At 39.2% G+C, this 26,615-nt stretch overlaps 1 protein-coding gene across 2 annotated transcripts in view; it reads right to left on the reverse strand.

The window, feature by feature from the left end:
* Positions 1-26,615, reverse strand: part of jade2 (jade family PHD finger 2) — a gene marked incomplete at its 3' end in the record, with an annotated part of 181,457 nt that overhangs the window by 52,462 nt on the left and 102,380 nt on the right. For both annotated transcript variants that reach the window (XM_032534402.1, XM_032534401.1), the window contains 5 exon segments: positions 7,473-7,637; positions 8,602-9,120; positions 15,742-15,858; positions 19,778-19,945; positions 24,409-24,620. In XM_032534402.1, the coding sequence (XP_032390293.1) occupies positions 7,473-7,637; positions 8,602-9,120; positions 15,742-15,858; positions 19,778-19,945; positions 24,409-24,620 (1,181 nt within the window).

Below are 26,615 nucleotides of genomic sequence, written 5' to 3' on the forward strand. Positions count from 1 at the left end.
GTGTATGTGTGTCTGTGTGTGTGTGTGTGGGGGGGGGGCACTCAGGAGAACAGAAATGGAGAAAGCTCAACAGTGCATTAGGGACAGCACAGTGCAATTCGTTCCATTGGCAGCACTTCAAAGAGGAAGAGGAGGGGGATAATCCACCCCAACATTAGCCCCCAGATTCTTCCACCACCAACATGCACATACACACATTTATTCACAAAAGCAGCAGGCTGGAGGGTTTGGTCGTGGGGTCTGATTGGGTTGGGGTCTTGGGATGATGGGATGCAAGGATGGAGGGGATTTTTCAATTTACCAGCAAATCAGAGATGATTGGAATATTCTCTGGCGCACAGATACACACACTCTAGCCTTGACACACACAAACACAATGGCATACACACAAGCCCATCTCCACGGACAAGACCTAATGCTTGAACCCAAAGAGGGGGAAAAAAGCACAAAAACAAACAAATAGGACATTTGCACAACACACCCAACACTGAATAGAGCCAAAGTATAGTAATATGGGTTAAAAATGTGGGTCAGCAATGAACAAGAAGGCCCTCTGTTCCTTAAATCTGTGTGTGGGAAACAGAAGCAGATATCAACAGAAAAGAAAGAGGAGATTAAAGAGGGGAAGTGCAGGGGGATGGAAAGGGAAGGAGACAAGAAGAGAATAAGGGAGAAAGAGAGCTTGTATTGACGGCCACTAGCATCTGTAGCGGTTAGCTGTCAACACATCGGCCAATACGGGACCAATTGATGATCAATCCTCCTCATGGGAGACCTGCCAGCAGCAAACAATCAATTCTCTTCTCTCTGTCAGACCTTCGAGCTGTGTTAAAAAGGAACGCTGCTCACTCCGAAGCAGCCTGAGATTCAACAACTTGTTTTCGTTCAAACCGCTTCTGAACAAGATAAGCATGCGGTCACACATAGATGACACAGTCTTCCCGTGGGAACCATCAGGAACAAACCAGGTTCTCATTTGTAATTGCAGCATTGCTTATCGTCTATTAAGCCTAACTTAGAAAATTCCTAAACACAATTAAGAGTCGCAGGATTTCAGACAAAATCCTGCCGGTAATGTTTGAGATACCCTGCGTATGACGTCTGAGATGGTTTCTGTCTGAGCATACAGTAGATCTCAAAACCATTGAAAATTAAAACATCTGATAGCTAATATTTATGTTGACATTGTCAGAAATGCAATACTTTCATTATAAATCTCATCAAGAAGGACAGCTTTTCAAAAATGTTGTTATAATTGTTACAAAAAAAAGTTGAACTTCTTTGTTATCGTAAGTTGTCAAACAAGCTTTTAGTCCCATTTTGCAAACAACAGGACTGGTCTGGCACACAAACTGTGGTTAACACTTAGCTCTGAATACCCCTCTGTAACAATAATAGGACAAGTTTGCATTAAGTGGGAGTTAGGTATACTGTGTTGGGAATATTTAGATGTGGGACACACTTGCTTACTACCATGAGGCACGTTAAAGTAAATGACAGCAAATTAAGACAATTACAAGAGGTTTATCAGTGTTTATTGTCCCCTGGCATCTTCTGTTGTAACACTATTTATGCTGTGACTTTCTACTGGCTGTCTTCAATTGTTTTCCTTTTATTTATGGGATCAGTTAACCTTAGTTTTTGGAAGAGGTTTCCATACGACTTCCACAATACACACGTCAATAAAACAGTGGTCTGGAGGAAGAAGAGTTATGGATTTACAGATACACTGACTGGTCAGGAAGTTATTCTTAGCAAAGCCCTCAACAATCAATAAAACCTAACCACTGGAGACCACTGTGGTATGGCTTCAGTTACACAAGTCTATAGGAAACAAATGCCTCCGGAGACTATTGTTTCCATCACAAAAATGACTATATATCAAAAGTAGTCTGCACATCTACAGAGTCACAACCTAATGTGCAGCTACAGTACATTCTGGCTGGTACCCAGGCATAAATTAAAGGCTGGTGGTAAACAGCAAACAAACGGCGGTGATTTAATCATCAGTGTGTGCCCGCTATTGTCTGGGGATATCCACCAATGTCCCGGTTTCCCTTACTGGGTGCCTAGGGCCCAGGGGATTGGACCCAAGGGTCCCTTTGGTTCAGTCGCCCTGTGCGGATTTGGAAGATGCCTGCATGGTTGTGCCAAATGTGGATTCATTCCTCTCTACAAATGGGACTTCACCTGCTTCATCATAACATCAGAAGCCTTCTCCCAAAAATCACAGAGAACCGCAATATGGTGGGACTAGACGACTCCATCAACATTCTGTTGCCGAAAAGCAAGCCTATTTTAGTTGGAACATGCTACAGGCCACCTGACCAGACAATGTTTAACTTCTGGAAGAAACAAGCTCAAAGTGTATGGACCTTTCCGGCTATAAGGCATTAATGAATGCATCATTTAGTTTAAATCAGCTGATTAAAGAACCAACCCTTTTGGTCTGTTCTTCCACTCAAACTGTTATTGACCTTGTTCTAGTGTCAGAAAAGACTAGAATAGCAGAATGTAGGGAATTAATTATGGATTGAGTGATCATTCTATTGTACTCGAAAGATAAAGAAAGCAGTGCTCAATTGCCATAGCTCTATAAGCATTAGGTCGCTGAAAAGGTATAGCAAAGAAGCACTAGATGACTGCTTGAATCTAATTAACTGCTCTGCTGTGTTGCAATGTATGTATGTTGATAAAGCATGGTGCTCTTTTAAATGTATAGTTTTAGAAGTTGTACAAACTAACCCAAATATGATATTCTTTTTTATTAGGATTAGGATGAGAAATAAGAAGTATGACACATTCAAGAGAAAGAAGGATGATCAGAATTGGGCAGAGTACAAAGCAGATTAACTAGAGTTAAGAGTAATTTAGGTAAGGAGTCTGTTTTGTATGTAGCAACAAGCCTGTGGAACAGGTTGCAAGGAAATCTAAAGATGGTCAGAAGTTTAGGAGGTTTTAAGCAGGTGCTAAAAAAATGGCTCAGCAATCTTAGTATACATTTTTATTACTGTATTGTCTTGATGGATCTATTTAATATATGTATGAATGTAATGATTGATGCTTTATCTGCTGCCACTCGCTCTGCCCCCCCAAGGGACTACAGTGGAAATAAGCCCCAGGGCTTTATTGTGTTATCCTGACTTTGTTTTGTTTTTTAACGTATGATGCAAAGCTGTATCGTATCTTGTAATGAAATAATAAATAATAAATATCTAATAAAATCAATCAATCATACAGTAGTTGGGTATTTCCATTTTTTTGTGGTGTACATAAAAGGAAGAAAACAGATTGATGGCACAGTGAACTTAAAATTTAGATTATGAATTGGATCAGCCACTTGTAAAGTGTTTCAACCCCCTTGTGTTGTGATTTGTGGGAAATGATTTTATTTCAAGTCAATTTTATTTCAAGGTGAGAAATTGTTATCTAAAAGCCAGATTTTCCCTGTGGGATGCTGGGCGATGTACGCTGATCCGTTGGTATAATCAGAACTCTTTTAGTCCACTCAACTGGTATTACGAGCTGAGGCTAAATGGGAAATCCAATTATTTCCTGTGTTTGTATATTATTATTTTATTTTGTTACAGAATAGTGGTTCATTTGGTTTATTTGCAGCCACCTAATTGCCAAAAAGTTGTCCTACTGCAAAGCAAATTAAATCAATGAAGCTGAAACCAAACCAAAGCAAGCCAACTGCATCGTGTCAAATGACATGCCAAAGAAATGAAGGAGAAAAGCATTTAGGACACCAAACCACAGATGATTTGGTTTATCTTAATGTCTGCTGAAAGAAAATACATTTTAAACTGGTTGTTGAGAGAATTTGTGGGGGGAAACTTTTTCAACACAGATTCTTTTTGGTAGATTTAGTATCAGAAAGAATGAAAATATCATATGATGTCTTTTAGATCGGCATAAAATATATAAAACATTTGCTCAAACATAGTAATCAACATTGCAGTCTAGCCGTCTGTCCTTCCTCCGCAAACCAGAGTTAACTCTATCCCCCTAAACCTGGGTTGGAGTAGATGTTTGGCTGTGGGCGCCCTGCTGTCATTCAGATTCTGTAGGGTACATTGCAAGGTCAGAAAGAGGTTTTGAGGGCACCGCTGCAGTGAATGCCAATCCACTATCAGAGCATTGAAAACATGAGCCTGGAAAGAGGTTAGTGGCATGGGCGCAACCAATCCGAGAAACCAAGCAAGGAAATTTACATAGTGGTTAGCATTCAGCTGCCAAGTGTGAGCTATGATACTGAAGGCAGTGGGGGAATATTTCACCATTTTGAGTTTCTGACTGACCTCAAAACTGTTCTACTCTAGCTCAGGTTTAGACCAAACTCCAGTAAGCATTTAATAAATATCTGATATTGGTGATTACAATCATTTCTCCTTGATCACAGCTCTAGAAAGCAGACTGTAAGTTGTATGAACGCTTTTTCTTTTACATTTGCTCTTTCATTTTATTACTGTAAACTAAGTAGTAAAAACATGTTTTGGTTAAAAGGCATGAATTAAAATAAGTCCCCAGTGACTAGAGTTTCCACTGTATTTAGGTAAGGGGGGTAACTAAAAGAATTGAATGAATCCAAATTACAATAGCTAGTATAAATACAGGAGCACAGCAAGAATCATGTAAACCAAGACTGCCCTATAATATCCAGAACATCTTAGGTTAAATCTCTTCCACTCCAAAAATGGGCAACTTTCCAACTTTGCCCTTTCCACAGAGGTCATTGTCTTCTCCATGGCCTCCCTCACCGCATGTTTCCACAACCACAGACACTGCTGTCCTTTTGACTTACCAATACCTAGTTGTCAAAGAGAATGACCCCAGTGGTTTCCCGCAGGTAAGCTGCACAACAATGCAAGTCTCTTTTTCATTCCCCAAGTAGGGCTGGGCGATATGGAGAAAATCAAATGCCAAAATATTCTTGACCAAATATCTCAATATCAAAAATTGACAACTGCGATGATCTTAAACCAGCAAAGACACTTGCGTTAGGCTTAAAAAGATAGGTTGAAAGATAACCCTTATGTGGAAGCTACTTTGTCCCCCCCTTACCATATCAGCATACACGTTAGCAACCGTTCCACTGTACTGTCGTTTCGCAGATCAAGGAGCTCCTATTGAGTATAGACGGCACCGTAGTTAGGTGAAAGTGGGTCAAGTTGTAGCGGGTGGCAGCAAAGCCATGTAATACTGTCTATTTCCAGAGGGCATTTAATGTATGTCTGATCGTTTCTATGTTAACTGTTAGCCCATAGCAGTAGAAAGAGATACAGTAAAATAAAAAGCGCTGACAAACTTGTTGACCATCAACTTTTGGCGCTTTTTCCCATGTTTTTTGCTGTTTTCTTTCTATCCTTTTTTCTAATTCTTAGCCTAATTTTTACGATATTATACAAAAACAATTAATTAAAACTACAAGAAAACGGGTCAATGGACCTGAGGACAACACAAGGGTTAAACTTCCTGTCGCCAAACTTTACACAGATGCAGGTATAATTCTTCTAGAGCAGTGATTCTCAAAGTCTGGACTGAAGAGTGGAAATGTTAAAATGCCACTATGACACAAAGCACGAATATTTCGAACAGCTATAACCTCAGAATACAGAGGTGAGAACAACAAAACCTTTTTAGTTATCATCTTCCTATGAATAAACTAACAAGTTTGTTGTGAGATCTGTGACACAGCAACAGAGTTCTACTGAAGCCTCTCTCTGTGGCCTTTATATTACTGTGCCTTGTTGTTTTTAAGGTCAGTTTATTTAATGTGTTTTTTCAGGCAATCAAACAGTTTGCATATTTAGTTTGTAAAATCTACTTTTTTAGGCATGAAAATCAATCTTTTTGTTAATATTTCTTCTAAAATTATACTGTACACTTCTAAATTGTATCATGCCGTTCCTTAGGTTCAAAAACAACCATTTTGGGGCAGACAGTGGCATAACAGTTCTTTTGCACTAATGGAATTTATTTTGAAAATCTGACCCTTGAATGTATAGTGCTTGTAAAGTTAGAGTTGCTTTAATTTAAGCAACAGATTGCAGTCAAACAGTGACATTTTTTCCACTAGGCTTATATGTAATTTTCCTCTGACAGCCTTAAAATTGAATTAACCTAACAAACTTATTGCTTGTGAGTTATATGTAAGTTAACAAAAATGAATTGCTTGTCACCAATCGTTCCATACCTTTGACCTTGTATGTAAATCAGATTTGGACCTTTGAATATATATACATTTTTGAGAATGCCCGTTCTAGAGGTTTGAGTTGAAGAACTTGCAGAATAAACACCTCAGTAACATTTTACTGTAACTGCACATTTGGATTTACCAGTTACGGTGAACCACCCCCCACCACCTGAACTTACCAACAGATGGGGACCAGTTAACAGCTAGTATCTGAGACATGCATCCAAAGATCTGAGGATACAGCTTTATACCTGATCATCGGTCTTTGGCCCAAATTTTTCTATTACATTGCTCACCCACACACACAAACTGTGTCTGAGGGACTCAGTGAGAGGCCACCCACCTCTTAGTACAACCTATATTAGAAAAATATACCACGCTTGAACATGGTGGACAATCCATGACTTCCGCAGTAGCTCAATGCTAAAGCACCACTTGGGTTTAGATCAGAAAGGCTGTTCCTTCTCTAATAAATAAAAGCCTTCCTCGAGATGACATGCAGTAGCACAAACATGAGCATATTTTTTCCCTGGCAAATTCTAACACAGTGGTGCTCAGCAAGAATAAGAACCTACCTTGAGTTTTTCAGGAAAAAAAAAGATAATTCAGTCCCAACTATATCTAGCTGGTACCACTCCACATCCTAACTATTAACGTTCCACATCCCAAGAGCCATACACACGCTGTTTCTGTGCTGTGGGTCACTTGAGACTGAATTTGAGGTCCGTCTCTCTCAATGCCAGAAACACACACACCGAAACACTGATGATTTCATCAAGAGAACAGCTCTGAGAAAAGTCTTCTGGGCCGACCGACTTTTACATTTAGTGAATAAACTGTCACACTGTACACAGATCACAGGCAAAAAAACTAATCAATTCTGTGAAGTGGGTGGATTTTCACGTACTTTTTTAACACTAGGCTATCATTCATTCACTCATTATATAATTCAGCCATTTCATTGTGCCTTCATCCTTCAGGCATTTCATTCATTTAACATGAATATTAATGAAAGCAAAAATCAACTGTACATGATACTGTCAATGATCGTTTTAATTAACATTTGGAAAAATGTAAATTGCCTCTTAAATATTAGCAAGCACTGTTGAAGCAGCATATACCCATGTGTGCAAACACACACACACACACACACACACACACACACACAATATGAAAAATTACCTCCTGTTTGAATAACGCACTACTCAAAGCAACAACTTTAACTAGCTTCATACCAAACAAACAAAAAAAAAAAATCTAATCTCAGACTCACCCTCTCTAGGTCTTGCCGGAGGTGTGTGAAGAGTTTGAGGCGTCTGTAGAGGACGTCCTGCTCCTGCTGGGCCAGGTTGTCCACCTCGTCTCTCTTTAAGGTGACCAGAGGTCGATTAAAGTTGGCCTTCCTCTTCATCTTCCAGAACTGATATAAGAAGTCCACCTTGAAGAAGAGACAAAATATGCCCATTTATTTTCTGTTGACATGGACGTCAGCAGATTGACACATCAATTGCTTCAGTTGACACAGAAAAGAAATTTCATTCATATGTTAAAATTCCCCATAGTTCTGTTACACTTGAAGATTTAAAATTATAAGAAATTGTAAATTTCAAAACTGCTCTGAATGAACAAATCTGAGTGATTACAATTATTCCATTAAACAATCACACGTTTTCATCCCTATGTGTAAACTGTTGCTTGCTTATAGTCTATCCTTCTTTATAGTGAAAAAAGCTCTGCTCCTGCATCCACAGTCATGTTTAGAAAGCAAAGGCCAGTTAATCACACCGTATTCTAAACAAAAGCCTGATTTATCAGACAGTTTACCTGTGAATAGGGAGCACTTTATCTGATGCGCTAGAGCCGGCACTCTAAATGCAACTCATCAATACCACATCTGATTAGATTTTATTAACTGTGGAACCAAAACTCTTATATACATGTTTAACTGTGTATTTGAAATACTAGGTAAAAATCAATAATGTAGTGCAGACAAATGGAGAGACCTTATGAAGTTATTATTTATTATTATTATTTTATAAGCCAACATGGACAGAAAGTGTGTAAAGTGCGCCCTAGATTTATTGTCAGACCAGGCAATGTTCTTCAGCCAATCACAAGAGGCTTCAGCTTCTTAGAGGACAGAAATGTAACTCTATCTATATCCTTTACATATTTGTTACCTGTTGGTATGAACAAGTGTTGCTAATCTGGCCCGTCTCATGAGAGAGCTGTGTGTCGACCCTGTCTGCCTGCTTTTTTACTCATGCTATCTTTAGACCTGACTCACTGTCTGGAGGAGGAAGGTATTTTTGGTGCACATGGAGGTGTACCTATTCCAGTAAACGACAAGTGTATGGTATTATGTCATATAAAAAAAAATCGTACTGTTTCAGTTAACGTACCTGGGAAAAGGGCAGCCCCAAGTTTTCGGCTACCTCCCTGGGGTCCACCAGTTGGTAAAACTCATCCTCCAGCTCCTGGAGCTTCTGTTTCCTCTGGCTCACTTTCTCTCTCTCCAGCTGGTCCCGCTCAGCTCGCTCTGATGCTGACACTGAAATTGGGTACAATACCGACCTCTGCTCCTGATCACTGCAGATGTTTGGCTGGTGCTGATGGTCCGGCCGGAGCTCAGAACTTACACCGGTAGTAGTCCAGTCAGGTCTTGCTGTGGCGTGTGCTCCACTGGCTGTGGCGTGTGCTCCACTGGTGGATGACGTAGTGGTGTGGCTGCCAATGCTCACACTTGTCAAAGTGGAGAAGTTAGTGGTGGTTGCACTGCTGTTGCTGGCGGTGCAGCTGTGATCTAGACAGAAGGACTTGAAGCGCACCTCGTCATTCTCTGCCAGGAGGGTCCTCATCTCCAGGCCGTGGTCAAAGGCGCACGTCACATGGAAGGCCACGATACAGGAGGGCATGCAGCACTGTAAGAGAAAGAAAGAGACAAAATACAGTTAAGGGTAGACAGAATAAGAGATCAATAAGGGAAGATGGTATGGGACAGACAAGGGATGAGAAGGAAGCAGGGTAGAACGTTCAGGAGCCAAACAAGAAAAGTAACACAGGAATTATGTGAGGAGAGAATATAGTAAGAATGGGAAGTGAAACAGGGAGGTATAAATCACGTTTGAGTGTCAATTATGTCTGTGGGTTCATTAAAAAATAAAATAAATAAATAAGCAGAATGAAATGCTTCATGAAAAAAAACATTTTGTTATTTTCTAGGAGCAACTTCACTCTTGCACGTTCTCTCTAGAACACAAGTGCATGTAAGCACACAGGCACAGACACTATGGCACAGCTATTTCTTGTCCATTTCTTGTGTTATCAAGATTCCAATACAAGTGCAACAAAGCAGAAAGACAAGCCAAGTCACAACAAACATGGTTTCCCCATTTCTGCTAACATATCGGTAACTTGGGTGTGTGTGTGTGTATGTGTGTGTCTCGGAGTGTGTGTTTCTCAGTTCTATCCATTTCAGGTCATACTAAGAGCTGCCTCCCACAGATTCCCTCCAGGCATGGTGTGATTTTGTGTGTGTGAGCCCTTGTGGCTGTTTGTTGTTGGCAATGCGCATGTACGTGCACATTTGTCAACGTGTGTGTGTGGGTGAGTATATGGAGGCCGGTGCTCGTACTCTTCAGAGGAGTTCAGCATTCAGCAGGATGGTGACTCTCATCACTGTGTTGTTTATGAGCCTGGTTATCAAAACCTGTCTGATCTTACCGACGCCACCGTCTGGAAAACAACTTCTGTTTAACCTTTTCACAAACAATTTGGCTCAACTCCATTCCGTAAGTATTTCACTTTAAAAGCCAGATATACAGCAGCAGTAAAACCTACTTAACTGTTACAAATAAAGCTTAAAAGTGACAAACATCACATTGAAAATCTGAAGCTTTTAGTTGATTTAACACATAAAAACAACAAAAGTGAAGCAGTTAAGCTGTCTTAGACAATGTCCTCATTTAGGATCCTAGTTGCCTGAGGGTAGCTGGCTTGGTGTATTCGATACCTTCTACCCGATCTCAACAGGTCTGAGGTCTAATTTAGTCATCCTCTCCCTATTCTAACAACACGGGGGACGGAGGTGTGTCACGAAGCAAACTCCTCTGCAGTGGGCCATATCAATCACTTTTAAGTGAACAAATCACATGTTAGAGATTTGATTTAAATCCCTCTCATAATTAAACCCTCTCCACATATTGTTTCATTGGGAAATAAGTCACATTAGCAATATCACAACTGAAAGACTCCAAATCTGAACATGAATCTGATTCATGTTTAAAAAATCTTTTTGACTAGGCTACTAACGTTAAGTCTCAGCTGTTTCTTTTATAGGTTCAACTTGATGTCTCTCCTATCTCTTCTCATGTACACTTTGATGTTGTCAACTTTTGCACCTTGTAGCTTTAAAAATACATTTCAGTGAGAAAAACTGTCCTCAACCCACTAAATCACTGAGTAAACAAAGTCAGAGACTGAGGAACAGGAGACCGGATCCAATAGTCACAAGTCACCTCTATTTACACATAATCTTGTTACAAAGTGAAGTTACAGTCAACAATGTAGACCCGTTTAACTTTCCCAAATGTTAGGCTAAGGCCGCTGCAGCTGCTCTCACTTAGTTGGTGTCAAAGGAGGAAAGATTGAACACAGCGTCTAGAACACACGGGCTAGATGTGTTGCTTGGTACGGGCGAAGTCATCGCAAAAAAATACTCATCTGGCCTTTTCCAATGCACCTGCTCAGTCCTAGCAGGGATTTATTAATCATGTTTTTATCCCTGCCCATGCTGAATCAGTATGTTTAGGTGTTTGTGGATAACAAACTTTGTTATTTAAAGAAAGATACTAATTATTTATTTGATTTAATCATATGTTTTGGCCTTAAGAGAGAAATGGGTCCATATTAATCATGCTGTAAAAAGTGAAATTTTGGATGCAAATGAACCACCCAGACCTCTCAGGTCATCTGGGACAGGTCTGCTTTCTGTCCCCAGAGTCAGAACTAAACAGAGGGAAGCAGCGTTCAGTTTCTATGCTCCTCATATCTGGAACAAACTCCCAGAAACCTGCAGATCCGCTGCTTCTCTCAGTTCTTTTAAATCAAGGCTGAAGACCTTTCTTTTTGATGTTGCCTTTCTTTAAATGGCTGTTCATTTCTTTAATGTTTAAGTTCTTATACTGCACTGTAACTTTTATTCTTGTGTTTTATCTGTTTTTATTTTAACTGTTTATTCTTGTCTTTTAGCTGTTTTTATTTTTTAACTGTTTTTGTGTAGAACACTTTGAATTGCCCTGTTGCTGAAATGTGCTATGCAAATAAAACTGACTCGCCTACCTTGCTTACCAACAACAAACTATTCTTGCTCCAGATTGTTTTTTTTCTTTTTCTTTTGCTCCCAGTGAAGCACATTTCTCATACTTCCATCATATTCATATGCCAATATATTAAGTTCATGTGTTCATTGCTATTTAAAACACACAAATGCTTTATGCCTTAACTTCACTATAACTAGGAGTTAGTTGATTGATAAATGCAATACATTTAACTCTTCAAACAAAGCAAAGAACACTTTTTTTACATCTGGGTTGGTTCTTTAGAGCATTTCTAAGTTGAATTCTTACAGGTTTAATAAATATTGTACAGAAACCCCTGTTGACTCAACATTGATATTCTTAATTTACTACACTGCTAAATTGCAGTACTATTTTAATTATTTTGTCATCATTTATTTTTAATTATCTCTGATGTTAAGCACAAAAGAGCCTCAGGCCAAACTAATTTGTCTCAAAACAACACAACACCTAAGACCTCCCACACACATCTGTTCAGCAGTTCTAGATCATTAAGAGGTGGCTACTGGAAACAGGCGGATGTATCTGCTATCTGCTGTTCTAACTTTACATTACATGTCATTTAGCTGACGCTTTTATCCACAGTGACTTACAACTGCTATATATATATCTCAGAGATTGCACACCTCTGGAGCAACTAGGGGTTAAGGTTCTTACTCAGGGACACAATGGTTGATGTATCGCAGTGGGAATCAAACCCACACCAAAGACATGTGTCATATCCACTGTGCCATCACCACCCCACATCTACTCTATCTACTTCAAATATCTTGTATGGCAGAATTTAAAAATTCAAACTAACAGGCCTTCTTGGAATAAGACATTTGTCCAAAGAAACTAGGCCTATTTTCTCATTTCTAACCCTGTCAAGTGGAGAACTCCTGATGAAATTATTGATTTTAAGACTTGACAGGCAGCTACAGTATATTTGTGCCAATATCTATCACATAGTTTTTGATTTCCTCCTTGATAGACAGAGAGCCTGCCACCTGAGGGATATTGATGATTTGTACAGTATATTTTATCCATTCATTTTCAAAACTTTAGATTTTCCTCAAATCTATAAACATTTAATGCCCAGTGGGAATCTAGGAAATCTCTTTTTTCTTTGAATATTTTTCAGGCATTGATTTATCTAAACTTAAGCCTTTCACATGGTGCCCTCAATGGTTTAGGCCTTCATTACATGAGGGAGTAGTGCGATCAGCTAAGCTAAATCATGAAAGCAGAAGTCTGCAATGTGAAGATTAACGCACAGATTTCCCCTTTTATTCGATCTTTTCATGATTGTTAAAACCATCTTATCCACTATGTATGAACATATTACATGTGTATTGTCATCTTGTTGAAGCTTTTCACTGAAGTTATATCATGTTTACATTTTATGACATGTTTAAACACAGGATGTTATGTTTTATTAAGGCTGCACCATTTATTCAAAAGGATATATTTCAGAAGTGTTGTGCTTAATTTTAAACACATTTCCCTCAAAACGTACTGGAAACTTATTTGGTATCTTTGAAAACTTTATGATCTCTAATAGACTTTAAATTAAGTGTCGTATGTTTGAACAATGTCTGGCTACACAGAGAGTTTGCAGCCTAATAACTGTAGTTTAAGCTACAGTATTGTTTATAATGTTTTCACCTGCTATACTCCTGGCATGGCCACAGGTGTTTAAATCTAAATAGCTGTCAAGTTCCTCTGAAGTATGGAAAGTCGACAAACTAACCATGGAGCAAAACAATGTTCTTATTAGCCGAGTGTGTCTCCCTGTCACTGACTGAGCTTTAACACATACAGTACAGGCCTGACTGGTTGACCTTTCCAGCTCATTAGGAGTCACATTACACTGGGAGAACTTCTTGCCCATTAATACAACAAGTTGTCAACAAAATGTTTAGGTCTGAACACTCTGAGACACCCTGCTATCGCTATGGAAAGAACCGTCAGCACAAAAAAGAGACACAGCAAGGTGTCATTAGACAAAAACAAAAGTTTGTTATCACCAAATTATAAAAAAATACATGAGCAAAGACTTAGTGATGTGTTTGAATGTTACACTTTCAAAGGTAGTCCAAAAGGAAAGAACTCTAATCTAGTTTGAGCTGTTTGACCTACTGTGCATTAAAAATACAAGAAAATGTGGGGAAATCAAAAGAAAATCAAGACTGACAACATATTACTATTAACATCATTTCTCAGACTCTCCTGTGCCTAATCCTTTTAAGACAGAAAAATGATTTGCTATCTCATTCCTTTACCTAAATTAAGAGCCTATACAGTACTCCTCCTACTTATGGTGCATGGTGTAAAGCTGCATCTCTACCAAAAGTGTCAAAAGTATTCACATTCAACACTTAAGCTTTTGTAAAAAGTGTAAAAAAGTACTGGTTAAAACTAAAGTACTAAACTACTTAAAGTATACAATTAAAAGTAATGTAAGGGGGAAAAAATGCCATTAAGGACAACATCTTAGACATGCCACAGGGTCCTACAGTGCACTACCCCCCCCCCCCCCCCCCCCCCCCCCGCCATTTTTTTTTTCTAAAGGCAATAATGACTATAATGTTATATTAAAATGTTAATTTAGAAAAATCTGGGATGCACCTGTTTCAGCCGCATTTATGCCCATTGAAAATGAATGCATTTTAGTACACTGCAAATAGAATAAAGAACGATATATGTGTACTACTGAGCATTAGAATGTGTTTCATGGCACGGAAAATATGATGAATAGTTGCCTATAAGTACTGCAATGGTGCAAAAGGTCAAACTTCAGAGGGATGTTATCAATGTAAAGGAGAAAATGTAAGGAGTAGAAATTACAGATAATTGCGTGAAAATGTAAGGAGTAGAAATAAAAAGTCTGCTGTAAAATATTTACTCCAGTAAAGTATAGATACCCAAGATTTCTACTTAGGTAAGGTAACAAAGTATTTGTACTTTCTTGACACCTCTGATCTCTGTGTGTATGTTTGTACAGTCGCCTGTCTAAAACCATGGAAACAGGAGGGAGAGACTCTCTTTCTGCGAGTAATTTTTGCTCTAGGACTCGCTGTTAATCTAAAGCATCAATACTGTGACACCAAACACCCTCACCGCTGCAAAAACAATCATTGAACACACTTGTAGGTACACATGGTTGTATACTTGCAGCACACATGCATAGACAGCGAGCGTAGGACTTTAGGCATCCAGTTCACCTTAAGGGCACTTTTAAAGCCAAATGGTCGGCAAGCTAATAGCGGTAACGTGTGTTAGTGGTAACGTGTCAGTTGGGGGTTTTGTTTGCATATTCAGCAGCATGTAAAAGTGGTGCAAGGTTCAAACAGATCCACCTGTGGCAAGCGGGAGGCTAAGAACTATGATGATCTGTTTTGTTGAGAGACATTTTATGTGAGAGTGTGGGTCTGCTGAGAGTTCTGCTGTGATTTTGTATACTCATTTGCACGAGTGTGCCTGTAAGGCTTTATTTCTGAATGAACATCCCATCTATTGTATCTGTTTGTAAGGATAAACTCCAAAAGTTAAACTTTAATATTGAATTTGACACACAATTAAAACTTACAAATTTTCGTCAGGCTTGTTTTCATTCCAACGCCACCTCCAGATAATGAACAGTGTGCGTGCACATGCCGTGAGGATTGAAATAGGAGGAAGATGAAGACTGCTTTATTTGGGCTGGTTATAGTCTCTTTCTTGTGTGATTTTATTTCCTGTCTGTTGTGTTTCATTTCTATTCAAACTGTAACTGGTGTGCTATCTGAGCCAGGCCTCCTTTGTAAAAGAGATGTTTTATCTCAATGGTCTTCCTGATTAAATAAAGGTTAAATAAAAAAATAATCAAACAAAAAAGAAGAAACAGGATGAAGAGGAAGAATGACATGAAGCACATCTGTCTGGCTCCAATAGTGGACAGCAGCTGTCATGACAATAGCATGCCCAAAATGCATGCACTACATTGTTTCTCCACAGAAGAAAATTGTAACAATATCAAGATTACAATTATTTTCAAACTGTTGAAATGAAAAGTGGATGTTGAATGGGTTTGAGGTAAGTTTTGGGCATGATTAGTAAAGAAAAACCTGAGGCAAACACTTAATTCACTGGGGTCACTTCATAACATGTTGTTATTAACAACATAAGGCAGTGATCGCAGTGATAAGTGTTTATCTGACGTACCTGTATGCAAGTTCCTGTGTGTTCTCGACACAGGCTGCAGGACAGAGCCCAGCGGCTGGCGGGGATGTGGGACACCTTGGTAATGGGCTCCATCTTCTCTGGACAGCCTATACTCACCTACAGGGATACAGAAATACACAAATTCAAAGCACTGAATGTGATAAATAATCAATCAACATCGTGTGGAGATAAATTGTATTTGTTCATCATCATTATCATATAACAGTTTAATTTTAATAATTTTGCTGAAATGATAAGTTGATTAACTGGTAGACAGAATTTTTTATTTGACTCATTTATTAACCAAAATGCCAAACATATTTTGGTTCCAGCTTCTAAAATGTGAGGATGTGCTGCTTTTCTCGGCTTTTTATCAAAAATAAAAATGTATTCTGAATATGGGATTTTGGACTGTTGGTCAGACAAAACAAGTCATTGAAGACATCTTGTGTCGGGTACTTTTACAATTTTGTAGACTAAATGATTAATAGACTAAACAAAAATTGGCAAATGTGATTGATGCCTTGTAGGACAGTTTCATTAATATAGATATGACAACAGCTGGAGATCATGACCCATCTTTTTATTCAGCACAAAATCTCTGGATTAACTTTGCTCCTCGCTTGATATTGATCACTTGAAATGATTAAATCTCCACCAAAAACGGAACAACAATAACCAACTTATTGTAGCTTGAATGATAATTTTTTTCAGTGTCTTTTAATTTCAAAAGCCAATATCTCGAAAGTCTGTCTTTGGACCCTGAGCAGGGACACCTGTGCTCCATGGAAAACATGATTGTAAAGCTCTGTGTGACTCACTTTCTCTGAGAGGTCTATTCAGAACAGCTTTGGGCTGAAACTCTTCTCCACCAAATACAACCAAAAAGTCATTGACCTGTGCCAACCAGCCATGCAGAATAGAGAGGAGAGCACTCATCACCAAAGTGCCATTTCTTCCTTCCTTCCTCAGCTGTCTGTTTCTTTAAAAAAAAAAAAAAAAAAACCTTTCCACCTCTTTTACATTCACTTATTCTCATATTTGTGGCATTGCCCTCTTTCCCTGTCCTTCACGCTTGCATTAACAAGCTGCTAGTTGCCCCTCCCTCTCTTCCTCCACTTGTCCTTATAGCTATCTATTTTATTTTCCTCCTCTCGTCTGCTTGTCCACAAAACAAACACACTTGGTTCTTTCTCTTCCTATTGATGTATTTTGTACAGGACAAACGATCAGAGTCAGGGTAAATCTTTTACTCCATTGAGAATGTCAATAGAAAGTGCAGTTCAGACAATGATGCCTCAGCTGTCACCGTCAATGTTCGCTTCTTTTAGTCGATGTGCAACCTAATCAATGGTAAAAGGATTTTCACTTTTTGAATGCTGTAGTTAATTGATTACACACATGTGTGTGTGTGTGTGTGTGTGTGTGTGTGTGTGTGTGTGTGTGTGTGCGTGCGTGTGCGTATCAGTGTGGGTGCGTGCGGGTTTGGACATATTTTTACAAATGATGTTAGGATTCAGATTGGGTTCTGCCTATATTTCCATTAGGCATTGAGTTCTTTTTCATAAAAATATAGTGTAAAAATAAATAAAAATGATGATTTCTTTTAGTGCTAGGGTTACATGAACGCATAGATATACAGGCAAGCTGTAATCATAGTAATAAGAATTGTGTGGGACAGGGTAACACAAACCCAGTGCTTTAGCTAACATTAACTGCATCAGGCTCAGGTTTGATTCAGACATAAAAAACTGAATATTTTATTTAATCAATTCAGTGAAAATGGGTGGAAATTACAGTGTTAAATGAAGGCATTTTAAGAGAGAGGCTCTGCGTCTGTGTGTGTGTGTGTGTGTGTGTGTGTGTGTGTGTGTGTGTTGTGGAAAGCCGTTTAAAGAGGGACCTCTCTCTAGGGGTTGAGGGCAGCTATACTCACAGCACAGCAGGGGAGCTGTATCGTTTGAAGGCTGGGTGGTGCGTTTATGTCCACAAACACAAGCGCACACACACATGCGCACGAAAACACACACACACACACACACACACACACACACACACACACATGATCCAGCCCTCTCTATGAATGTCACTCACACACAGAGCCTCTTTTTTGGGAAATTTCCACTACCATCAAATTCAATAGAAATCTACTAGCCAGTGTTTTGATGTGTGTTGCGTTTGTGTGTGTTTATTTCTGTAGACGTCTGCTATGAACACCTCTTTAGCTCATGCAAGAACACACAAACATCTAAGCAAGGACGCGTGCACAAACGCACAGACATGCACTTTTTTTTTTCTCCCTCCACGGTAGGAAGAGAAAACAAAAGCGAATGGAGCAACGAAAACAATTAGCCCAATCAAGGGTGACAGAAGGCAATTAGAAGTAAAAGGTTTAAACTGCCAAATGTCACTCTGCTGGTGGAGTGTGTTCCTGAATAGGCTGAAGACACATGAGTGACTGCCTTAACAGTTTAAAGGTGTGTGCAAGGCATAAAGCAACATCCATATGAAATAAGCGGCTGCTTTATGTCCATTTAAAGCTTTTTGATGAGATGTTTCCAAAAGGTATCATCACACACATGAAGTGTAAATGAGCGGCTGCTTGGCTACATGCTTGACAAACACAGTTCTTATGAATGAATGAATTATCTGCAGACTGATAAGACTGAGACTTTGACTGAAGAAGCTACATGAAGTCGTCAAAGCATTTATTGTTAACAAGAAAAGCCAAAAGGAAAAAACTAAGGTGCAAGGGTTTCTCAAAATCTGTGCCACATTTCCCATAAATCCTGTTGTTTGGGATTTTTTTTAAGTGCATTCACATGCCAGATGTAGTGTACATTGTACATGTGGCTGAAGTTACAATGAGTCTTTAGTAGTCAGGGTTAACAACATGAAATGGGTATTTTCCAACATTATGGTATTTGTAATGCATTTTCTATTTCACAAAATGAAGACTAATTTTTATCCCCCATGTTTCTGTCAATGCAAATAGTGGAAGAGAAAAACACTGTACCTAAAAGAGTGTGCATTAGATGCCATTTGGGATGAGGATGAGAAAAAAACAAGTACAGACGTCAAAAAAGCATGTAAAACACCACAGAGTCTTTCAGGTGGTTTTCTTTTTCCTTCTTTTATGGTGTAGACACCTCATCCAAAAGCACCATACTTGTTTTAACACACATTCAACACGGCAGACATTCAGTAGTTTGCTTCTTCATATTTATGCAGTTGCTGACTCCACTGAACCAACATAGGAAAGGTAGTTTTTCACACAAATTTTGACATTGACTACAGCTGTATGAACTAGGGAAAATGTGAAAAAAACACACTCACTCACTCTTCAGAGCCACTGTGCAGCAATATTTAACTCTTACGTAAAAGAGGAGGCACAGATACCAATTTCTGCATTTACGGTGGCATTAGGTGCAACCACACGACTAGATTCATGACTATGGTGTGTGACTGGGATCATATACACAATGTACAAATAGGCCTAACTTTGATTGGCAGAATTAAGTCCTGCGCCAGGTATAGGAAATGTAGAAAACAACTACCTTAAATTACCACTAGTTGCAGTCTTCTCCTGAACAGAGGTAGCACCATTGAGGAAAAGCTACCGGCTTTGCTCTTTCTACGGACTAGAAGAAAAACAGGAACGATGGCAGAACTTGCAGCAGCATTGACGTCAATGCTTCAATTTGATTCGATTATCTACTTTGTTGGATCAAGCCTTTTCATTCACAAAAGAACTCATCTTAACTCAGTAAGTTTACAATAGAGACTTGCAGTCACTCTGAGAGTCCTGGCATCTTTGCCCAGGAACTCGGTCAGCTTCCTGTTTCCGCTTTGTTGCTGCTGAAACAAACAAAAAAAGTGTTGCGCAACCTCTGCTCACGCCCCGGCAAGATCATTTTGGCGTCAGGATGGAGCACACCGACTTTTCTGTGGCTACTGCATAACGCGCTTTATCTACACTGTACTATATTTGGATCATTTGGCTATGTTGACCTCAGTGCCCATCTTTGGGTCTCACCTCAGGGATCCATAAGGCACAGCTGACGTGGACCCACTTGGTTCCACTGCGGGTGGGTTTGAGGGCCCCCCCTCTCTTAGGGCAGAGCAGACATTTGGGCTGGACGCCTAGAGCGCAGGTCCGACACAGCCAGTTCCCCTGGGGTACCTTCAGGATGCCATAACACGCCTGTGACACGGAGAAAGAGAAAGAAAAGTTAAAAGAGGTGATAATGTGAAAGAGACTAAACATTATTGACAAGCCAAGAAGTAAGTCAGCATTGTAGTTGCCTGCCAGAAAGGCTCCTATAAATCAACCTTTTTTGTAGTTTTAGGTCACATTTTTATGATTCACTTATTAGACCTTGCTGGTTTTAAACTATCTTTTAACTGAATGAAGGATTTTAGTTATCTGACATTTGGATTTCTAGCTAGAAGAGTACTTAGCAAAAATCTGCGACTGCTTGGCATGCAGGCTCTCATGAACTCTTGCTGAACAACATAACAAAACATTGATTTAAAATTAGAAAAAAGTACTTTGTTTACGTTTAAATCTGGGATGCACCGAATCCAGGATTCGGCTTCTGCTGAATATTTGCGTTTTTTGACTAGGTTCAGTTTCAGCGGAACCCCTCTTTTTTTCACAGAACACCAAACCCTACGTATGCACTACGCTGGTCAACGTAATGACGCTGTCGTTGATTATGGGAAGGTGTTTACGTAGTTGTGTCACTACCTGATGTGAGTCAAGTGCAGATTTGAGTCGCGCTTGGTCAGATTTAAACGGTTTATGGCCTAATGTGTCATACTCAAATTTGTGAAATCCATAACGTACTTTCAGTCAAAAGAGGGCAATTCAAGTCAAGCAACATGCTCAATTTGCAATGCCGATTTGTCTCATGGTGGAAAGGACCCTAAACAAAACACAACATCCCCGCTGTTAAAACATTGGCTTTAAGAAGAACTCAGCAGCGACTGTTTGCTTTCCTGGTGCTAGGGTCAAGCACCCCCTCACCCGTGACTTTATCTTCCATGTCGGCTACAATAAACATTCTCAACAGACTTGCTTTTCACACATGGCAAAATACTCCAAATTTTACCTTTATGCCTCATCTTATATCTCTTTAAAAGGTTATGCTCCCTGCTGCTCCCATAACACACACGCACACGCACACGCACACACACACACACACACACACACACACAAAACATGCTCTCTTTTAACAATTCCTCCACTTTTGTCCCCAACAAAAACATTAATTTCAACCGGAATTACATTGACTTATGGAAGCAACACATTTTCAAAATGCCAAATGGTGTTGTTTTAAAAAACAGCAGTTAATTGTATCTTGCGCGCTCCACCTATTTCCCCTTCTGCTAACACATTGGGCTGAAAGTTAGTCATGCCACCATAACAGTGCACTGATTTATATTTGATAAGTTCCAGTGCCAAGGGTCAGAAACAGAGAATGATTCCATTGTCAGATATGATTAAGTGTCTGAAAGTGACTCCACTATTGGGAGTGAATCATTCTCAGCTCCTTTCTACTCCATGACTATGACTTCTTTATCAGATCTATCAGTGCTGGTTTATAACGAGTCAAACCAAACTTCTTCAGTTAAGGCTCAAATTAAATTCCAAGGCCTAAAACCCCTGAGCGTCTGCTAAACATAACTTCAGGACACGGTGATGCTACATTCACGCCAGGTGTCAGTATGCCATCACTCACCTTACTCTGCAGAAAGGAGGACACACCACATAAATGACTGACAAGCTAAAATACATCATCTGTTATAAAAACAATAGAAAAGTACAAAAACTAACTTCACACTGACAAGAGGAAAGAAAATAAGACATCAAAGACTATCTTCATTTAAAGCAATTCAAACACTTATTGATTGAACCAAACACTTCACTAAGCAGGGCCTGTTTGTGTTTTACCTGCTGAAGGTGAGAAAGACAAGACAGCCTTACTAAAGAAGTAAGTCAGTGCTTAATGCGTTCACTGTATAAAAAGCAATAATATTTCTCAATACTCCCTGGGAGCACCAGTTTATTTAACTGCTTGTTAAATTGTGTTTCCATGACACCACAATATATGGCATTTACCTCTTCTAACTAAGTACAAAACAGGAGTGGAGCTATAGAACAGTGTTTTGATAAAGTGGTCCCAAAATTCTTTGTATCGAAAAGGTATTTAACAAGTCCTGATGCATTAGGTTTATTTATGTTTTTGCTTAATTAAGTCATAATTAGTGGACTAAAGAGAGTACATGCATGAGATGAAATATTTCCATTTTTTGGAGGTAACTATTTACATCAAGTGTAATAACAGCAGAAAAACGGGCGCCCGGGTAGAAAGGTTGGTACAGCGCGCCCATCTCTAGAGGCCTACTCTTTGACGCAGCGCCCCCATGTCGTTCCCATCTCTGTCCCCTTTCATGTCTTCAGCTCTCCTTTCAAAATAAAAGCCTAAAAAGGGCCAAAAAAATAATTATCTTTAAAAAAAAAAATAACAGCAGAAAAACAGAGACAGTCTGATGACACTGAAGGTACGTTAGTGCCAACAGGGCCGACAGAACAATTAACACTGTGTCACTGTGTAACAAACACAGAGCCCCCTAAAGCCTCCAGTTGTCAAAGGTACCATTCGTGAGATTGCTTTTGTATGAGTACTTTCATGTCGACGATAAATGATGTCAGAGGGAGTAAAATATGAGTAAAATATGGAAGGCAGCTCTGAGGTAAACAGCCAAACCTTTTGTTTGAACAAAACCTTTATTTGTATTTCACATTTAGGCTTTCAGCATTTAGCAGTTTTTTCTTTCCGGAGGGACTTTCTTATTTTGTGAAAATAAGTTTCTAAATTATAATTACCGCCTCGAGTTTGTATACCTCTGCCAACCAGTCAAGTTGCAGTTAACATCCAAGTCTCCTGAATCATAATATAGGGAAGCACATGGTGCAACAACAATCACCAGAAGCTCAGTATTTGCAAAACCAAAAAAGCTTTTGGTGACACTAGACAAAGAAATTGAAATAGATGTTGCAGCAAAGAAGTTACAAATTTTAAAACAGGATACTTCACACGCATCTTTAACCCAGCAGCACAGAAGATTTATACAACCAGCACAGTTTTAAGGTGGGAGCCCATGATGAGTATAAGCAATTCAGTAGTCTCGCATTGCCAGACCTTCCTCCACAGCACTAAGGAGGAAGGTCTGGCGAGTCCACACAGCAATCTGGGATGGGAGAAAAACGTGCTCAGGTATATTGGTATTTTTTTAAACCAATCACAATCGTCTTGGGTGGTGCTAAGTGCTGAGCAGAGCCAACATGCTGCTGCAAAATAGCCTCTGGAAGGAACTTGCTTTAGTGGAACATATCTACATTCAAAAGTTGTTTTAGCCGTGCAACAGAACACTCAGATTGGATAGTCTAGCTATCTGTCTGGATTTACCCTTAGAGATCTGAGCGTCGCAGATATAAACTACCAATTCAGTAACCAATAAAATTTGAAATATGGTCACAATCCTTCTGATCCTTAGTTATTTATTAGTTAGATTTTTGCAGGACATCATAATCTCACAGTAAAGTTGACCTTTAATATTTTTTGATATAAAATGTCATCACTTTTCACATTTGTTTTTGTTTTAAAAGATTTTTTGGGGGGATTTTTCCTTTTTCTAGAACAGCTGAAGAGAGACAGGAAAAGGGGGAGAGAGAGGGAGGATGTTTACATGTAAAGTCTTTGTAGTTTGTCTTATTTGAAGCTAATGTACCTGTACTTAAATTTTGTGCTGTCCGGTGCATAAGCCGATTTTCCGGGGGCTTCAGCTCCAAATATATTTTAAAAAGTTGACTGACAAATATGAAACCAGACAATAGCCTATATAAACCCCCCCAAATCATAAGTTGCCTTATTTTGTTGTGTTTTGGCTTTGCACATACTGCATACAGCTATTCAAATAGACATAGGTCTTAAAAATAATCTAGCCAATAGAAAAAGTTTGTAGCCTCTGGTCCAGTCTATGGTTCAGACTCAAACACACAGAACTCAGACCCATTCGTCGCTTTAGTGTCCATTCTCTCTGTAAAAAAATAGAGATGAGCAGCGCGGCTTCAGAGGTCTGTGCAGCTTCAGGTTTATAATGGACACGCTCTGCTGTGGACATGCTGCGGCAGATGTGTCGCGTTTGTGCTCCATGTATTTTTGTCGTAGTTTTGGTTCTCCATCTTCGATGTAGAGCAGCATACATCCACTTCCATAAACTTTGTGTCATCCAGACACCAGAGACCAAAACAGGGCTCTGAGTCTGACAGAAGGTCTGAGATATTATTCCCTATTTTTTCATAACTAGAGTATGTATTCTTGAGTAATGGCCAAAAACATCCATGGTGAGGTCACTGTGACATTGACTTTTGAACACCAAAACTTGAGTCCAAGTGGACATTTGTGCCAAATTTAAAGAACTTCCCTCAAGATGTTCCAGAGATATTGTGTTCAAGGAATGGGATGGATGGAGGGACAGATGGACAACCCAAAAACAACTCGCCGGCGTAGAGAATAAAAAAGGCAGAAGGATAAGTGATACTTGAAGACACATATGCTTGACCAGAGAGATAAACCCCTTAATCCCTTCATTCCTGACCTGATGAACACAAACGTTGCATTTGTCACAGAAGACCATCTCGTTGCTGTCCTCTCCCTCTGGCGAGCGGCAGACGTCACACACCACATCCTCGTCGTACTCGATGCCCAGGCCTTCTTCCGTCTCGATGGCCTGCCGCATCTTCTCCTCGCACACGCTCTCCAGCTCGACCAAAACACACTCCATCGTCAGCTCGTCCAGCTCTGGTAGTGCTGTTGACAAGAGGACAGAAAGTAAAACGTTTAAAAATGTTGAAGGCAGATGTTGAAACATGGCCGCTGATAGCAGAGATGAATACTTGGGAAATTACTGAAAATGTACAGGGCAATTAAAAGTAAATATGCAGTAGCAGGGTCAACACTTAGTACGTATTATCAACAAGGATAACAGTAATGGGAAGCTGCTCATGGGAAAAACTAAATGAGTGAGCCAATTTAACAAATTCCAGATATTTTGGCCAAAACACTTTGTCTCACACTTTAATTAGAAATGCTCACAGCTTTCCTTTACGTGTGCACCTCAGACCGATCGCTTTCTGTTTTCTTTGAGCTGGTTTAGGATAAAATGTGCTGGAATTGACCTGCAGGATGTGGAAGTATTGCAGTTGACTCTTTGCTAACCAAAGAAAAGCAAAGAAACACCACATACTATCAAAGCTAAAAAACAACGAAATTTGTCATTAAGCCCTTCTTGGCAAAAGCTCAGCTCACTGTGCCAATATGTGTCGGCATTGGCATTCATATTCCTGCTCCATTTGCATCTCAAAGTAATGTCTTACTCTGAGGCTGCTTAATAGTTGATGAAAACTGATTTAACTGGTGAATGCAAGCTTTCTTCCTTATAAAAAATAAAGTATTTGAGGTCCCAAGAAAGTGAGCAGTCTGGTTTCCAGGATGGTGGCAAACAGATGTGGAATACTATTATCTCATTATATGCAACAACATTATGATAATTCTAAAAAATGGGTAACAGTAAGGCATTAAATCTAGTGTGAATAGGTAGCTTTTTCTGAAATAAAGAGGATTAACTTGTTAACTATTCAAAAACAAATAAAGTTTAGCTGATGTTACTTGCGGAATGTATTTGGAATACTGTAATACAGGCTTTAAATAAAGAATGCTCCAAGCAGAGATAAAGAAACTGTCCAACTGTCCTGGAATCAGTAGTTGAAGATTATTTATTGATTTATTTTGACAGATGTGGCACTCAGTTGGGAGTTTTTGGGGTTTGAGTGGAGATGAGCATCCTGTGTCTCTATTTATTATTTATGTCACTCTATCCCTTCACATCCAGAAATAAATTTAAAAGAAACAATTTAATTGACTGATTCTGGAGCATTTTGTTGCCAACATGGATAATTTACAACCTGAGCTGCAGTTCCACATAAAGCAGTAGAGCTAAGACAAATCCAACCAAAACAGTATTATACTTCCAAATGATTTTGAAAAAGAAACCTGAACACCTGCAGCCAAGGTTGAAAACAGGTCTACTTTCAAAAACACTTTAGCATGAAAGACTTGTGTGATTGTAAATGTTGTGGATTTAGAAGCTGTTTTTGAATTGCACAGTTAGATTTTAACCTGCTGTGACATTTACATCATGAACTGAACACAGAGAGGGAAGCAACACCACGTTCACAAATATTTGAGAGTGTATGTTTTACAGTTATTTATGGGTTTTAGTGTTTCTACATATGACAGCTGTGCGCACATACAGATGCACATTTACCATTTTGTGTGTACTCATGACTGCACTTATCTGTCAGAAAGTGACACAACACACACACACACACACACACACACACACAAAAGATAGTATTTCTTAGTAGTAGTATTTCTGTACTTTTCCAGTACGTTCATGTACTTGCCTAATCCTACATTATTAAACTTACTGAATTAAATACAATGCAGAAGGCTGACATTCAATACCAAGTGTTTTCTCTACTACTACTACTACTACTACTACTGATAGATTGCGCGCTCTCTAGTGTGCTGCTGTAAAGACAGAGTTTTTTTTGCAAGAAATCAAGTTTCCTCTTAAAGGAATAATCTGAAAATCAAAATAACCCCATCTCTAAAACCAACTTAAAAAGTGTTTACTGTAAATAACCAAAATGACAGCATATCCAGTCTCAACAGAAGTGGAGGACTGAGATTGAAAATGCTAAATGATCCCATCAAGAGTCCAGAGCCGTACAGCCTTGCCCA

The sequence above is a fragment of the Etheostoma spectabile genome, chromosome 13 (assembly GCF_008692095.1).
Source record: "Etheostoma spectabile isolate EspeVRDwgs_2016 chromosome 13, UIUC_Espe_1.0, whole genome shotgun sequence".
Taxonomy (NCBI): Eukaryota; Metazoa; Chordata; class Actinopteri; order Perciformes; family Percidae; genus Etheostoma; species Etheostoma spectabile.